The sequence below is a fragment of the Aspergillus multicolor genome, assembly GCF_047715735.1.
Source record: "Aspergillus multicolor strain CBS 133.54 unplaced genomic scaffold BDW74scaffold_24, whole genome shotgun sequence".
In the NCBI taxonomy this organism is placed as follows: domain Eukaryota; kingdom Fungi; phylum Ascomycota; class Eurotiomycetes; order Eurotiales; family Aspergillaceae; genus Aspergillus; species Aspergillus multicolor.
In genome coordinates, this window is record NW_027395975.1 from 184,073 (window position 1) to 200,480 (window position 16,408).

General features: G+C 53.2%; 5 protein-coding genes across 5 annotated transcripts; 2 read left to right on the plus strand and 3 right to left on the minus strand.

Moving 5' to 3' along the window:
* Positions 1 to 1,761: 1,761 nt before the first annotated feature.
* On the plus strand, positions 1,762 to 3,268 carry BDW74DRAFT_180844 (uncharacterized protein; the record flags this gene model as incomplete). The annotated part of the gene is made up of 4 exons (XM_073729847.1): positions 1,762 to 2,215; positions 2,320 to 2,395; positions 2,468 to 2,862; positions 2,943 to 3,268. The coding sequence occupies 4 exons, from the start codon at positions 1,762 to 1,764 to the stop codon at positions 3,266 to 3,268; spliced, it is 1,251 nt and encodes a 416-aa protein (XP_073581068.1).
* A 692-nt stretch (positions 3,269 to 3,960) lies between these two features.
* Positions 3,961 to 5,729, minus strand: BDW74DRAFT_169555 (amidase; the record flags this gene model as incomplete). The annotated part of the gene is made up of 3 exons (XM_073727007.1): positions 3,961 to 4,781; positions 4,829 to 5,390; positions 5,466 to 5,729. 3 exons carry the CDS (start codon positions 5,727 to 5,729, stop codon positions 3,961 to 3,963), a joined length of 1,647 nt encoding a protein of 548 aa, XP_073581069.1.
* A 1,036-nt stretch (positions 5,730 to 6,765) lies between these two features.
* BDW74DRAFT_180846 (uncharacterized protein) lies at positions 6,766 to 7,313 on the minus strand (the record flags this gene model as incomplete). Its single annotated transcript, XM_073729848.1, has 2 exons — positions 6,766 to 7,051; positions 7,102 to 7,313. 2 exons carry the CDS (start codon positions 7,311 to 7,313, stop codon positions 6,766 to 6,768), a joined length of 498 nt encoding a protein of 165 aa, XP_073581070.1.
* Positions 7,314 to 7,515: 202 nt separating this feature from the next.
* On the minus strand, positions 7,516 to 11,520 carry BDW74DRAFT_186881 (uncharacterized protein; the record flags this gene model as incomplete). Its single annotated transcript, XM_073731338.1, has 10 exons — positions 7,516 to 8,344; positions 8,439 to 8,519; positions 8,565 to 8,786; positions 8,839 to 9,356; positions 9,405 to 9,539; positions 9,585 to 9,625; positions 9,823 to 10,163; positions 10,212 to 10,894; positions 11,156 to 11,291; positions 11,344 to 11,520. 10 exons carry the CDS (start codon positions 11,518 to 11,520, stop codon positions 7,802 to 7,804), a joined length of 2,877 nt encoding a protein of 958 aa, XP_073581071.1. The 3' UTR covers positions 7,516 to 7,801.
* A 470-nt stretch (positions 11,521 to 11,990) lies between these two features.
* Positions 11,991 to 16,254, plus strand: BDW74DRAFT_186883 (uncharacterized protein; the record flags this gene model as incomplete). Its single annotated transcript, XM_073731339.1, has 7 exons — positions 11,991 to 12,036; positions 12,095 to 12,205; positions 12,263 to 12,510; positions 12,601 to 13,027; positions 13,075 to 13,623; positions 13,670 to 14,626; positions 14,672 to 16,254. The coding sequence occupies 7 exons, from the start codon at positions 11,991 to 11,993 to the stop codon at positions 16,252 to 16,254; spliced, it is 3,921 nt and encodes a 1,306-aa protein (XP_073581072.1).
* Between the last annotated feature and the right edge of the window lie 154 nt (positions 16,255 to 16,408).

Here is a 16,408-nt window from a genome sequence, read left to right on the forward strand (position 1 = left end):
TCTTACGCTGCCACAAGTGACCGGCCATGTTCCGACCAATGACCAGGCGAACAAGCAGGCGAGGAAAGAATCCTGATTCTCTCGCCAATGTCCGGCGTCCTAGCAGCCCCTTGCGTTACCCGAGGCTCGATCACAGCTGCAGCTCCATGACTTACGCAAAGGCCATCAGTGCAAGGGGTTGCCGAGGTCCCTTGAGCTATACCCCTTGCCTTGCAGAGCCTGGTGCTTTGGCACTCTTTAGGGGACCGCTCGGGCCATGTCGCGATATTGTCCTTGTCACCCGCATCATTGCTGTGTATTCGACTTGATCTTCTCGTAATGAAAGACACATCAGGCCAGCCAGAGGGCGTGCATACCCCGGCCACACGGCAAACCCAAAATGAATGCGACACTGACACCTGCACTTGTCCCATGCATTCCCGCCACACTTCCAATGTTGACCATAGGCAGGCACGAGATCAGATAATTGCGTTGACAACCTGGATGAACTCATTGCACAGCACTGATTTGCCGGTAGCTCGTTGTACGTGGCATGATACGACAGAACATATTAAGCTGCGTTGGTGATCCGGTAGCGTTCTACGACTCGTGCCGGACAGGGTCGGTCCACTATCCAGTTACGTACGGCCTGTATTCATGTTAACCGGGCACTTTGTACACTCGAATAGCTTTAGTAGAGTAACTTGGGTTTGAACAGCTGCCGAGTTGCTTGCTTCATTCATTGACTTATATAAAACACAAACTCCCTGATTGGCCGCTGCTCAGTGCTCACTCACATGCTCAGCCTTGCCGGACTCTCTGATTGGATGATTGGCCACGTGTAACCCTAACTCCTTAGGCGGTAGCCCTAACAACGAAACAATCTGCCAGCGTCCCATCTATAACACTCGCGCGCATGGAGTAGGAGCAAGGCTGTAGATCATGTCTAGTTTTGTCCGTCTTCGAACCTGCAACCACACTGTAAACCTTCTGCTCGGCATTATTACAAGAAGAAGGTCGAACAAGGTACATTATACATATACAGAGAAGCTAGAGCTGACGCACTTAGAACCATGAGGCCCTCTCTACCGCTAAAGCCCCAGGCACAATCTCTATCTTAAAGGCTGCCAGACCACCGCCCAGTAAAACAAGGTCTCCCAGGGATACAGGTTCGTCAACCCACTGTACAGTAATGGATCTGGGGTAAGGTTAACTGGCGAGAGGTCGCTGGGTAGGTGAGACACCACACACGCAACCAACACACTCATCCCCCCGCTAAGGAATCGTATCGTATCATGCCATACCTCGGGCTTATTCCCTCCTCATCTAGCGCCATATCCACCAATAGATTCGATCCGTATCCCGCTTACCAAAGCGGACATGGCGCATAGTGCCCAGACGCGGCTGCTTCCGTCAGCCGATCCTGGCCCTGCATGTCATGCGTCGCGATGCAGGGGCCTTCCCCGCAATCGTGCAGTACGCGGCATTTGCCGTTCAGAAGCTGATGATGCGGTTCTAACCTGGGAAAATGCGCGGTGCATGTTTGCGTGTTCGTCGGCTTTTGAACTATCGCAGTGATTGGTGGGAATAGCAGCTGCATCTGCAGGATTTAGCCCTAGATGCAGTGGTAGCCTTGGGGCAGCGGGTAGATTACCATACCTAGTAGTCTGGGTTGACCTTAGAAGACAAGTATAAATGCCTCTAGGTAGGTGACGATGAATGAGATACCATCTGCGTCCACCAAAAATCAGCAGATAGTGAACTATCGCAATGCATCTCGCCATGTCTTTGCTCCTGCTCCTGCTCCCCCTACCTCTCCTGATCCCCCCAACCCTCGCAGCAACCTGCACAATCCCCGCAAGCCCCAACAACACCGACGACAGCCCCGCCATCCTGTCCGCCTTCAAAACCTGCAAAAAAGACTCCATAATCCTCTTCCAAAACACAACGTACACCATCGGCACCGCACTAAACCTTACAGGCCTCGAAAACGTGCGCATCGACATAAAAGGCACGCTACAGTGGAGCACAGACATCGACTACTGGCTCGCCAACTCGCTCCCCATCGGGCCTGGCACAGACCAAGAGTCCTACCCACCCGCCGCATATCAGAACCAAACGACGGCGCTGATTCTGGGGGGGAAGAACCTTGTTGTTGAGGGGCATGGGTATGGCACGTTTGATGGAAATGGGCAGGCTTGGTATGATTTTGTGAATGGGGTGTCGAACTATCCGGGTATGTAGGCACCATCACCGTCCCCATCCATCTCTTTTTGTCTTGTATCTTGTATTGGTTATGAAGAGGGAGGAACTGACGGAACTGATGGAATTGAAATGCAGGACGCCCACACATGCTCGTCATCACAGCGCAAGACTCAACCTTCCACGGGCTGCGATTCGTGCAGCCGCAGATGTGGTACGGCCATCCACCCCATTCCCCATTACCCATTCCCCACATCATACCAGTACCAAGCCTAAAACAATCCAGGACCGTAACAATCGTCTCCTCCACCAACCTCCTCCTCCACGACATCTACGTCCACGCAAAAAGCACCTCGCGCGCTCCCGCCCGGAACACCGACGGGGCAAACACGCTCTTCAGCTCCAACATCGTCTTCCGACGGTGGGAGATCGAGAACGGCGACGACAGTATCGCTGCCAAGGCAAATAGCTCTAATATCCTGGTTGAAGACTGCATCTTCCGCAGCGGGCAGGGCGTCGCAATTGGGAGTATCGGGCAGTATTATGGGGAGTTTGAAATCGTGGAGAATGTGCTTGTAAGGAATGTCACGCAGTATGATAGTAATTATGTGGCTCGAATCAAGACGTGGACGGGGGAGCAGAATGCGTGGCCACCGAATGGGGGTGGTGGGGGGGTTGGGTGTGCGTTCTCCCTTTCCATTCTTCCCGTCTTTTCTGATACTAGGTTGATGGGGCTCGACTGATATGATATACGTGGACAGACGCGCGCAACATCACCTACCGCGACATTACCATCTCCAACGGCCGGCAAACCCCACTAGTCATAAACCAATGCTACACGAACGTGGCGCAGGCGAACTGCAGCACCTCGCTGTTTGAGATCTCGGATGTGCATCTCGAGAACCTGAGCGGGACGATTGCGGCGAGTCGTATGGCGAATTTCCAGTGTAGCCGGTCGGCGGGCGGGTGCGAGGGCATCTTGATGGAGAATGTGGCCTTTTGGGATAACCGGGGAGAGGAGCTGGTGGGGGCGACGGGGATCCGGTGCAGTAATGTTGTTGAGCCGGTGGGGTTTGAGTGTGATTAGTTGGTGGATGAGCTATGGTTCTTAGATGAGGTGAGCTGGGGATATATAGGCATATGGTCTAGGTAGGGTGTTTGTTGCAAGGTTAGGATTACCTACTGCCTTACTTAGGGACTTAGGGCTAGGCGTCATGGATGGCACTGCCATCTCATCAACGAGCCCGGTAGGACTTGATGTACCGTAATCAGTAACCCAATCAGAGCAAAATCGTGACTCCTGTCTATGGTAGCTCGTGCAAGTTCATTAAATCCAGTAGTATGAGTACTCTTAACTTACTGCATAGAATTGCAGTTCTGCCAGCAAATATAGTATCTAGGTAGGTACGTGAAGTCTATCTCCCAAACCAACTCAAGCTGTAAGCAAGAGGGTCTATTCATCACGAAAGCGTGCTATCTTACGTACAAGATAAACCAAAGCCAAGAAGCGATGGTTGAACCCTGGTCTGACATAGAAGAACCGTCCAAACAGTAAGGCAAGTCCATGAATTTGGGCTGTCAGGCTCACATGCATTCTACCTAGGAAAGACATCAAGGATTTTGTGGTTGTTCTAAACTCCTGCAATCGATCAATTTGGGTGGCTATACTGACATGAAGATTGAGAAGGAAAGCGAAGGGACAACGAACCCACCAAGCATTAGTATACAAAAAGCACCCAGCAACCCCTTGGGTCAAAAGCCTTAGCTATATACACCCCCTCAAGACGTAATCGAATTCCCCAGCACCCTCCCCACCTCCTCCGCAATAGCCAGCGTCCTCTCCTCACTCAACCGCCTCCCTATAACCTGCACAGCCACCGGCGCCCCATGATACGCCTCGGGATCATACTCCTTCTGAACGCGCTCATCCAGCTCACTCACAGCCCTAAACCCATCATTAACCCTATCAAGCCCACGATCCGCAAACGTAGCCGGCACAACGACGCTCGTGAAATCCAGCAAATTAATTACAGACGCATAGCCGTAGTATCTGAACTGGTCGTGGCGCACCGCAGCGGTCGGCGTGATAGGCGCAATGATGGCGTCGAGCTCGCTCCCCGTGCGCTCCTCGAATTCCCGCCATTTCTCTAGGTACTCCATCTGGTAGTTCCATTTCTGTAGGTGCGTGTCCCACAGCTCGTTCATGGTCACTGCCTTGATGTCGGGGTTTAGCAGGTCCTTGATGTTGGGGATTGCGGGCTCCCCTGATGCGCTGATGTCGCGGGTGACGTCGGCGCTGCCGTCTGCGGCGTAGATGTTTGAGATGAGGGTGTGGCCGAAGTCGTGCTTGTATGGTGTCCAGGGGGACACGGTGTGGCCGGCTTTCTTGAGGGCTGAGACGGTGGTTTCGATCCCGCGGAGGATGGGTGGGTGCGGGAGGACGTTGCCGTCGAAGTTGTAGTAGGCGAGGTTCAGGCCGCCGTTTTGGATCTTGGATGTGATGGCGTCGGATTCAGATTGGCGCCAGGGGATGGGGATCACCTTGCTGTCGTACTTCCAGGGTTCCTGCGAGAGGACAGAGGTTGTGAAGAGGCGGAGGTCTGGAACGCATTAGCCAGTGGCAGAGAAGACGAATAAGGATACGAACCCTCCACACTGTGAGCAATCGGCCCAACAACACTATGCACCGTCTCCTGGCCCTCCATGCTATTGCGCATCTTAGCATACGGAAGTCGTCCATGTGACGGCCTTAGGCCATAGAGGAAGTTAAATGCCGCGGGAACGCGAATCGACCCGCCGATATCCGTTCCAACACCGATAATTCCGCCGCGGATCCCAACAATTGCGCCTTCGCCACCGGAGCTACCACCGCAGCTCCAGTTCTTGTTACGTGGATTCACGGTACGCCCGACGATGTTGTTCACTGTCTCGCAGACCATGAGTGTCTGCGGGACGGAGGTCTTGACGTAGAAGACGGCGCCGGCCTTGCGCAGGAGCGAGGTCATGATACTGTCGTCTGTATCGTGCTGGTTCAGCCAGGAGACGTAGCCCATCGAGGTTTCGTAGCTCTTAACACGCAGTTGATCTTTCAGGGAAATGGGGAGGCCATGGAGCGGACCAATTGGCTTCTTGTGCTTTGCATAGTATTCGTCGAGTTCTTTCGCCTGGGCAATAGCCGCGTCGGGGAAGAATTCAAGGAAGCAGTTGGTCTGTTTGAACGCACATCGTCAGCTCGGCTTGTCTTGATGCGTTATCTACGCCGCTAGTTGGTCAGGGGAGCTCACCAACTGCTGCGCAATGGCCGCGCGTTTGCAAAATGCCGTTGTCACCTCAACAGACGTCAATTGCCCGCTCGCAAGCTTCGAGACAAGGTCCGCAGCGGATGACTCGGTGATCTCGAGCTCCTTGTCGGAGAGGATCCCCGACTTCTTCGGGAAATCAATGACATTGTCTTCGGTGGGTAGGGTATGGATCTTCCACTCGCTCGGAATCGTCTTTGCGAGGCGGGCACGCTTGTCAGCGGCTAGTTCTTGCCAAGATTGAGGCATTGTGTGATGTTTTGAGTGGAGGTGAGGTTGTCGGATAGTGAAAGTGCGAATTGGGTTGACGGAGGGGTTATGTAGGACCCCTCACCCCTCATACCCCTCATTCTGTGTGACCCACCCCCGGGGGACCGGATCCTGCTGATAACGAATGGGGACTGTAAGTACGGTTGCTGATTGGTTGCAGCTGCCGAATTTATCGGCCGGGAAACGTGACGAACCGAGGCAGTGGTAAGCTAAAAGAACTTTATTACGTGAAGCGCTGATAAGCACTGATAAGCTGGCCCAAGCCCAGGGCTCGGAGGAGGGTGGTATTTTCCGGATATCGAGAAGGAGCTCATTCGAGAAACTCATCAGCAGTAATTGTCTGCCAGGGGGATAAAGAACCCAGGGCTGCCTTGTAGATGTATGGCCCATGCAGTCTAGGACCAGCTGCCGTACTATCAGGGCGTTTTGATGTCTGCGAATCCCGGTGGAAATGTGGAAATCATGGCAGGGCATTCTGAAGCGAAGAGCTTAGCTTTGCGTCTCGATTATCGTGAGGTCAGATTTCTCCGAGGTCATTGCTCAATGAGGTACAGGGCTCGACCGGCTCGTCTCCAACTTCAGGAGAGCGTAAGAGATCAATTACAATATTCTATCTGCCAGTTATATTGAGAGACTCAATTCCCAAGGTCGGCATCACCTTGTATTGCCTCTCCAGCCTCGTTTTTCACCTACCCATGCCGCATCCCCCGAATTCCGTAATGCTCGGAGTGCCTGCTCAAGCGTAAGAACCGTGACCGGCAGCGCAGGTAGGATCCCCTCCATAATAGCACCCTGAACGTTTGATGCCTCGGGCTCGATCGTTGTATCTGAAATCACGTAGCTGGCGTGTCTGTTTCAGTATAGCCCAGTCCCAGAGATGGAGTTTATTCATGTGTCGGATGAAACGATACATACACGTTGAAGTCCAGATCAAAAAGCCTGTACGCTGTGCTTAAGATAACGCCTGAGCTGCGAACGCCCAATCAGTAAAGGCCTTATGTACCAGTATAATGCATCAATAAGTACGAACCAGGACCACCGTATTAATTTTCTGCGCCCGCAGAATCTCCTCCAGCGAGTTTCCATCGCCTGCGTAGTACCTGCTCTTCCGCAGCACGACATCCGTCTCGGCTGGCGCGAAAGCAGGATAGATCTGCGTAATGAAGTCTGGCTCGGTGATGTTGCTGAAGGCCGCGGCAGCTTTGTAGAACGGGATGTCTGGGCTTAGTTCAGGGGCCAGCGGCGAGCTGTAGTAGATTCTCGTGTAAATTGTTAGAGGGGGTGGGGACTGGGCATGCACACTGATCGGCGAGCGTCAGCTTGGTGGTCAAATTCGCGATATTGGACGTACGCGTCAATCCAGGTAGATGTGTTATTAATCCAAGCTTGCCCCTCTGTGATTTCGGCCAGGGGCGAGACAACGCCATTGATTAGGTCAAGGTTAAGAACTGCGTAGTTTTGGCCGAAGGTTAGGGCCGTGTCAGGAACTAGGGCCGAGGCAGCTGACAAGGCCGAGAACAGAGCAAGTGGGAAAAGGAGCCTCTTTGGTATGCGCAGACGCATGGTGATAGATTGTATAAAGTTGGGGAATCGGGCTCTGTAGCAGCTGGAAGGAGAAAAAGGTAAGCTTGCGCTGTCTGGTTGAGTACAGTGCAGCCCTTCGATTTATAGGGTAGCATTCCTCATCAAATATGACCAGTCACTTCCTGCATTGTTGACCATGGCCGTGATCAGTCCTGTCTTTGGTGGCGGAAAGCGGGGCGAGCTGAAAAGCAAGCTCTCTTGGCTCAATTATTAGGCCAAACGGTGGATCTGTCGGACAATTGCCAATACACCATTGGACGAGTTGGGAATCGATGACCTGATGTGGCTGGCTGGGCGTCTCGATAGTGCGTGATTCCTGCGAGATTCTGTCAAGTAACTGACTCGTGTGGCTTTTGGGGTAGGGGCCCGAGCGGTTGGCGAATATGCTGGGAGTGTTCAGCAGCACCTATCGGTCAGGATTATGCTATCCATTGCGCAATGCGCCTGTATGCAGCGGTTCCCTTGCCTCAAGCGAGACTAAGGAACCGGTACTCCTTATCTCCCCAGTGCGACGACCTCTGCGTCTCGAACCCCCTATCACCGGGTGACTGTAATAATTCTTTCGTCCCAAACGCGTGTTTGACAGCCTCAATCGTTCGACGGACACTACCAAGATTCCGCGCTTTCTGAATACCGGAAAGCCTATCGAGGACGAACCGGCGTTGTTCTTCGTTCGCCGGGGCAACGTTGCCCAGTACGAACAGTGGCCAAAGCAGTGTAGCGGCCTTGGTGTTCGGTAGTGTAGATACGGATGTAATTATGGAATTGACAAGGTAGGACCTCGATGGCGAGTTGGTATCGTGAAGTAGCTCCTTTCTGTGGTTGTGTCTGCGTAAGATCTTCTCGACTTCGTGTCGAGATCCTAGACGCTCGGTCAGGTAAAGGAGGGCAGCAAGGCGTTTGATCTCCGCTATGGCTTGGAGATCTTTTCGGTCGGGGGAGTGCGAGGGGAGCGTTTGCGTGAGAGAAGATAAGGCGCGGTGAAGGTCGAGAGTGGCTGTTGCTTGGTTCTTTATCTCGCATGGGGTGAGGGGGCGGCGGCTTAGAATCTGAACCGTCCCGTTAGAGACCTTGCTCATTGCTCAGGGTTTATGCACGGCTTACCTGGTTTCTTGTAGATGCAAGGACTGAAACCTTATGGATCAAGGTCATGAGGCCGCGCGAGCAGCCCATCAGGACATCAATCTGTGGAGGTGAGCAGGTATGCAGTGCAAGTATGCGTCGGCGTACCTCATCCAGATCATCATCGTCTAACCAAGGCGAGACTTGTCCATCGTGATGGGAGTCTAACCCCTCGTTATCAAATGCTGTACGACTCATGATATCGTGTGCCACAAAGTACATCCGGAAGAAGTTCCACAAACTCGGGGTTTTGTGGGAAACCGCGGAATCCATGAGCCGCAACCCCCCGCGCAGATGTGTCATCCAGGATGGAGAACAACCATCCGATATCTGTGGATCAGTCAGCTCAATGAACGCTTGGAAGCGGTGATGGAATTCAGACATCCTGAAAACACAGCATGAGCACTGTAGCAATGGTTTCTTCATTCTGTACGCCGAGAGATAGATTTCCTCTGACACCCTGCAAGGCTTTATCTTTGTAAAGACAGGCCTCGTGCCTGAGATGGCCGCGTCCGAGGAGACAAAGCTGGTTCGCGGTCACTGCCAAAAGTGCATTTCGGAGCGTCTCCGAGGTGAAGCACAGCGGAATAATGAGAGAAACGTAAGGGTTATGTGAGGTGCTCAATGAGCAAGATGGACTAATACCTTGGATGAAGTAGTCGAGGAGGTAGGCTTCTGATTCAGGGAAGGAGTAAAGAGGATGATAAGTGAAGGGTAGGAAGGCAGGTATAGGGTCAAGGTCGAGACAGGGCGACGCCCCAACGGTTGCGACCTCTGATTCGAAATCATAAGTAGTGACATTGAGGAAGATCCAGCGGCCGATGTAGGATTCAAGGGGCATGGCTTGAAATACCGCTTTGCTATGGCTCTGTGGCTTAGGAAGGTGCTTTGACCATATTCCTAGTCTGATCAGCAATAATCTCAGTAATGGTATATTGTAGAACGTGCCTGCCCGGCCAAAGCTCATCCCGCGCTCGACAGCATCTTCTTTAAATGTAAGTCGAAGACCCCGCTCGCATCGAAGGTCTAGCGTCTCGCAGCGTTGGCAGCGGGGCTGTTCTTCTGTACACTGAATGTGCTTTTCTGGACAGTGTCAGTCATGTAGGAATGTAAGACATGCAAACGTACCTTTGCACTGGAAACACCCCGTCCGCCGCCGCGTATCTTTCCTCCGTAACCGCGACATGGTATCAGATAGTTGGAAGAGAAATGCGGGGGCGATAGCGCTTATAAGTGACCGGGCTAGAGCAGTGTTATCTGGCGCTAAATATCAAGACTAAACCTAACGTTGCCTAGTGTCGATGCTATCGTAAATGGTGGCGAATCCAGATTCCAGCTAATCAATAGCTACGTTGTATATCTAAACCCTCTTTGCTGAAAATCCGTCTTATCAGAGAACGCTTCCTGCAGCTCGCCCTCGGCCTCCGACGGCTCAACCCCATCCACTCGTCTTCGGTTCAAGATCGCCGCGATAACCCAGTATCCGGCCATCATGACCACACAGACGCAGTAGCAAACGAGCATAGACACGAACCCACCGGTGTACGCCGGCGCTTGGTTGGCGCGGAAGGTCTGCGGTCCGATGAGGTTTCCGACAGCGTATCCAATATACAGAATGGAGTACTGCACAGTTTTCTTTGTACTGCCTGCCGTGTTCGCCTGCGCCATAGATATTCCCACCACGTAAGGTCCGAAATAGGTATATAACTGGAATAGTTAGCTAATGAGAACAAACGGACGACGTGGGAGAAGTACCAAATAAATGCCAACCATCTGACCACCGATGTTACTCCGGGGCAAAGTATAAACGATGATTGCGCCAATGGCCGGGACGCAAGAGGCAAGCATTGTGACGAGGCACCGGCGGTTAGACCACTTCGCGGCTATCCAAGAGAACACAAACGCGGACAAGGTCGACATGACACCAGTGGGCATGTTTAATAGCGATGTGTTGACAGCAGAGAAGCCTAAGTTGTTGATGATAATACCGCTGAATGTAGTCAAACCTCCGTTGGGGATGTTAATGGCAATGTTGAAGAAGAACAGGATCCATGTTTTGGGGTCAATGATAGCCTCGAGCGCCTGATCCCATTTCCACTGTCGGTTAGATATGCCGGTCTTGTTCTCTGCCAAGCGCTGCACTGAGTGAAACTTTTCCCGCTCGCTCAAGAAGAAGGCATTCAGTGGGGAGTCTGGGAGAAAGACAAAGGCCACGATAGACCAGAGCGTAGAGACGGAGCCGGTAATCAAGAACAGGTATTGCCAAATCGCCAAGGGCGCGCTCGAGGGAATGTGTCCGACGGCCCAGGAAAGAAACCCATTTATGATTGAACTCGCCGCTGCGAAGACAAGAGCGTTTCGCGGTGGCTGTTCAGTCTTTGTGTAGAATCCGGCGATGATGAGGGAAATTGACGGCACTATAATAGCTTCGAGGCAACCTAAAAAAGAAAAAAAGAAACTGTCAGCGTTAGTCCTCGAAGTGGTTATATAGTGACTCACCCATGAAGAATCGCAATGCCATCAACCCACTCCAATTCCGAGACACGGGAATGAGAAGAGCCAGAACAGACCAGCCCAGTAAACAGGCCGAAAGATATTTTGCTGATGGAAGTCTATGTACAAGGTAAGTGGATGGCCACATGCCGATAATTGCCTAGTATACCGCCATTAGCCAGCAGAGCCTCAAAGGGCCGCGAGACGTACTCCAATGGACAAGATTGAGCCAGCCCAGGAGTACTGCTGACCAACAAGATGTAGGTCATCCTCCAGGCCATAGATTGCTGCAGTGCTGATGGCGACCTTGTCCACCGCGCCGAGTGTAGCAGTCATGAATAGCTGGGACCGTCAGCCGTCGGACTCGGTAGCACCAGGCAGGGATGGGCAATACCATAGGAAGAAGAATCCAATCCATCTTGCGCATCATCGTCTTCTCTTCTTCGGCAGACAGAGGCTCGAAGCCGGTGTTGTGGGCGAGGTACTGAGCAGCTTCGTCCATTGCTTTGGTGACATCTTGCTTCTCCGGCTCGAGGGCGTCGACTGCAAGGGTTGATTTCTGGTCAGCCATTGCGTAAATAAGAAAAGATAGTGTATGATAGAAAGACATCGCCTGACTTGTGTCCCACCACAGCGGTTTATAACTCCTCCAAGACTCGGCTATCTCTGTCGCCTGGCGCGGAATGGAGATAGGAGCCATGTCTTCGGCTAGCGCTCTGAGCGACTTACTCCAACTCAGATAAAGGATCTGGGGAAGACCCACTGATAGGAAGCCCACCTGGACCCCGATTGGCGATGCAAGACAAGAGGTGAAAGCCAAGTCCGTATCGACCTTCCCCGTCTTCCAAAGACTGCGGAGGGATAGAAATCGCGCTCCGGCGCTTTCCTCTTTGGGAAGTCGGCCTTGTGTTCTCCAACTCCGTCTCGACCTTCCTCCCCCAAGGCAACTGAGGGGTAAAGCAACTTCAATCGTTTATAAAATTGCCATTTTCAGGGAGCCCAGGATGCAGAATTAGTCAGTCCAATTCCTCGTCCCGCAAAATGACGGTCCCAATGTCTTCTCCGGGTCGTGTCCGAATCGCGATCGGTACGCCGCCAAGGTCAACTCCTCCTCCAACGAGAACTTGCTGACGATTTGCTCATAGATCGCGGCGGCACATTTACCGATGTCTGGGCAAGCCTCCCTGGAAGATCAGACGTTGTTTTGAAGCTCCTCTCGGTCGACCCAGCCAACTATGCGGATGCTCCAACAGAAGGTATGCTACTGTGGCAGTTTGTCGGCCCAAAATCTGCTAACAAACTTTCTTCCAAAGGCATTCGACGCGTTCTCTCTCTCTACCGCGGTTATGAAATACTCCGGGGTGTCCCCCTGCCGAAACACGACCTCGAGTCAATCCGCATGGGAACAACAGTGGCAACGAATGCACTCCTCGAGCGCAAGGGAACGAAGCATGCTTTCCTCGTTACAAAGGGCTTTCGCGACCTGCTAGAGATTGGATATCAGTCTCGACCACGACTGTTCGACCTCAACATCGTCAAGCCGCATGTGCTATACTCGGAAGTGAGGGAGGTTGACGAGCGAGTTACGATCGAGGGATTCGATGAGGGCACCGACGAGCTTTTCTCTTTGGCCGAGGAAGTACCGGGTGAGCTTGTCCGGGCATCGAGCGGGGACACGATACGGATACTGAAGGTGCTGGATGAGAGCGCTGTCCGCGTAACGCTGAAAGACCTTCGCGCGCAGGGATTTGACACGCTCGCCGTTTGTTTTACTCATTCGCATATCTTCCCACACCATGAGATCCGGGTACAACAGCTTGCACTTGAAGAGGGCTTTACCCACGTCTCTCTGTCCTCAGCCGTCGCTGCGAAGATGATCAAAATGGTGCCGCGTGGAAGCTCGTCGTCGGCTGACGCATATCTTACACCAGAGATCAAAACATATCTCAATGGATTTGCCAAGGGCTTCGAAGGTGGAAACCTTGACGGTGTGCGCTGCGACTTTATGCAATCCGATGGTGGGCTTGTGAGCCATGACCGGTTTAGTGGGCTAAGGGGCATCCTCAGTGGGCCAGCAGGTGAGAACCTACCTACCTTTAGTCGTTTCATTGCTAACTTCTTCCAGGTGGAGTTGTAGGCTATGCCCGCACTTCGTACGATGCAGCCTCCGGCACTCCCGTAGTGGGATTCGATATGGGCGGAACATCGACCGACGTGTCGCGGTACGGTGGCACATTTGAACACGTCTTTGAGAGCAATACGGCCGGAGTCACCATACAAAGCCCTCAGTTGGACATTAACACCGTCGCAGCGGGCGGCGGCTCTATCCTATTCTGGCGGAATGGACTTTTTGTTGTCGGACCGGAAAGCGCTTCATCACACCCCGGACCAGCATGTTATCGCAAGGGTGGTCCTTTAACCGTCACCGATGCCAATCTGTTCTTGGGGCGACTAATTCCAGACCTGTTTCCGAAGATATTCGGCGAAACCGAGGACCAGCCACTCGATGTGGATATTGTGAAGAAAAAGTTTATCGCCTTGACCGCGGAGATTAACAAAGACACTGGCAAGACGCTTACCCCGGAAGAGGTTGCGTGCGGTTTTCTGAACGTCGCAAACGAGGCGATGTGTCGGCCTATTCGTGCATTGACAGAGGGAAAGGGATACGATATTGGTATGTTGCGAGTATCTGGCGTTAAAACTCTATCTGACACCTACAGCGAGCCACAACCTTGCCGTCTTTGGAGGCGCAGGCGGCCAACATGCATGCGATATCGCGCGGACTTTAAAGATCTCAACTATCGTCATTCATAGATTTTCCAGCATCTTGTCTGCATATGGTAAGAAAGTATCACAAGTACCTGCAGCCAAGCTAACAGGGGTAGGAATGGCCTTGGCAGACATCGTCGAAGAGGCGCAAGAGCCGGTTAATGAGACCTACAATGAGTCTTCCCAGCTAACGCTCGAAGAACGGCTCGGAAGGATCCGGAATAGAGTTCAGCAACAGCTGTTAGGCCAGAGCATTGGTGAACAGGACATCACATACGAAATGTACCTCAACATGAGATACCAAGGCACGGAAACCTCGATCATGGTTCTTCGACCAGACGACGGCGATTTTGCAGCCGAATTCCGCAAGACACATCTGCGCGAGTTCTCATTCTGTTTCCCCGATGACAAGCCGATATATGTTGACGACATTCGAGTTCGCGGTATAGGTGCGACCGAGAGGAAGGACTGGGAGGGAGGACAATTTGGACAGCAACTGCGCGAATCAAGTTTTACGCTACCAAATACAGACCTTGCGAAGGGTATGACAAGCCGAGTCTATTTCCCCAAGGTGGGGTATCAGGATGCCCCTGTGTACCTGCTGCAGCACTTGCCGGCTGGCGTGTCGATCAATGGGCCGGCCATTATCGTCGATCAGACGCAGACTCTCATTGTGGCGCCGAACACACTAGCCAAAGTCTTGCAATCGCATATCGTCATTGAGGTCCTATCGACGGGTCTGGACAAAACGGAGCAGGCGACCGCCGTGGATCATATCCAGCTTTCAGTATTCGGGCACCGGTTCATGAGCATTGCCGAGCAGATGGGACGTGCCCTGCAAAAGACGGCCGTTTCCTTGAACATCAAGGAGCGGCTTGACTTTTCATGCGCCCTGTTTGGCCCAGAAGGCAAGCTCCTCCATCCTTCACAGTGACAAGCAGCTGACTTGGCAGGTGACCTTGTCGCCAATGCTCCGCATGTCCCAGTTCACCTAGGCTCGATGAGCTACGCCGTGAAGCATCAGCATGAGCTCCACAAAGGCAAACTCGTTCCCGGTGACGTGTTGGTAGCCAACCACCCAGAAGCGGGTGGTACACATCTTCCAGACATTACCGTGATAACCCCCGTTTTCGACAAGACCGAGTCAACGGTCGCATTCTACGTCGCCTCTCGAGGTCACCATACGGATATCGGCGGACTCGGCGGTACCTCGATGCCTCCCAACTCGACTGAACTCTGGCAAGAAGGCGCCGCTATCAGATCGTTCAAGCTAATTCACAGCGGGAACTTTGACGAGAGGGGCATCACCAATATCCTCCTCAGTCCTGGTGAGTATCTTGGCTGCACTGGGAGCAGACATATCCAGGATAACATATCCGACCTCAAAGCTCAAGTGGCCGCCAATCATAAGGGGATGACATTGGTGCAAGCGCTCATTGAAGAATACACTCTTCCTACTGTGCAGATGTACATGAGCGCCATCCAATCCAACGCCGAGCGGGCTGTGCGCGACTACCTCCAAGAAACACGAGCCAGCATGGGATCGGAACTTACAGCAGTCGATCAAATGGACAACGGCACGCTCATCAAGCTCTCCGTTTCCATCTCGCCAGACGGCTCCGCAACTTTTGACTTTAGCGGCACCGGCGTTGAGATGCTCAGCAACATCAACGCTCCGCCCGCAATCACTCACTCGGCCATTATCTACACCCTACGTCTACTGATCGGCACGGACATTCCGCTCAACCAAGGCTGTCTCGCCCCTATAAAGACCATACTCCCGAAAGGCAGTTTTCTGAACCCCTCCTCCGGCCCAGCCGTCTGCGCAGGCAACACGCAAACCTCCCAGCGCGTCGTCGATGTCATCCTCCTAGCATTCCGCGCCGCAGCTGCCTCGAACGGATGCATGAACTGCCTGGGCTTCTTTGGCGGCGAGAGCGAGAATCGCGATGGCTTCGCGTACGCCTTTGGCGAGACAATCTGCGGTGGATCGGGCGCGACGAGTGTTCAGAATGGCGCCTCCGCGACGCATGTCCATATGACCAATACCCGGATAACAGACCCCGAGAGCCTGGAGAAGCGGTATCCCGTCATTCTGCGGGAGTTTGCAATTCGGCCTAACACAGGCGGCAAGGGTTTCCGGAATGGTGGTAACGGTGTGGTGAGAGACATTGAGTGCCGAGCGCCGCTCAGCTTCAGCGTCATCACTGAGCGGCGCAGTGTCCCTCCGTATGGCATGGAAGGGGGTGAGCCGGGCGAACGAGGTGCGAACTATTGGGTACGGAAGGTCAGGGGAGAGGATGGCGATGGATGGCGATGGGTCAATATGGGGAACAAGAACATGGTGCGCATGCAGCCTGGAGATCGGTGCGTGATCCATACGCCTGGCGGTGGAGGTTGGGGAGCGGCTGAGGCTGCCAATGGGACTATGCGTGGGGTAAATGGCGCGAGCAATGGGCCTCGAGCCCAGCAACATTATCCCAGGGCTTCCGGCAGCGTGAGTGCATACGCTGCTGCTCAGGAGGCGTCAAATTAGTGCTCGACCCATGTGAAGCGCGCTTGACAACTACTCGTCTATGCTGGACCCAAATGCAAGGCTACCAAGGTCTAGGCCCTGCAGCTAAGCCTCTTCCAGAATAACCTCGCTATCCTGCGATTGGTCAACTTGACGCCCAGAACTCTTGGTGATA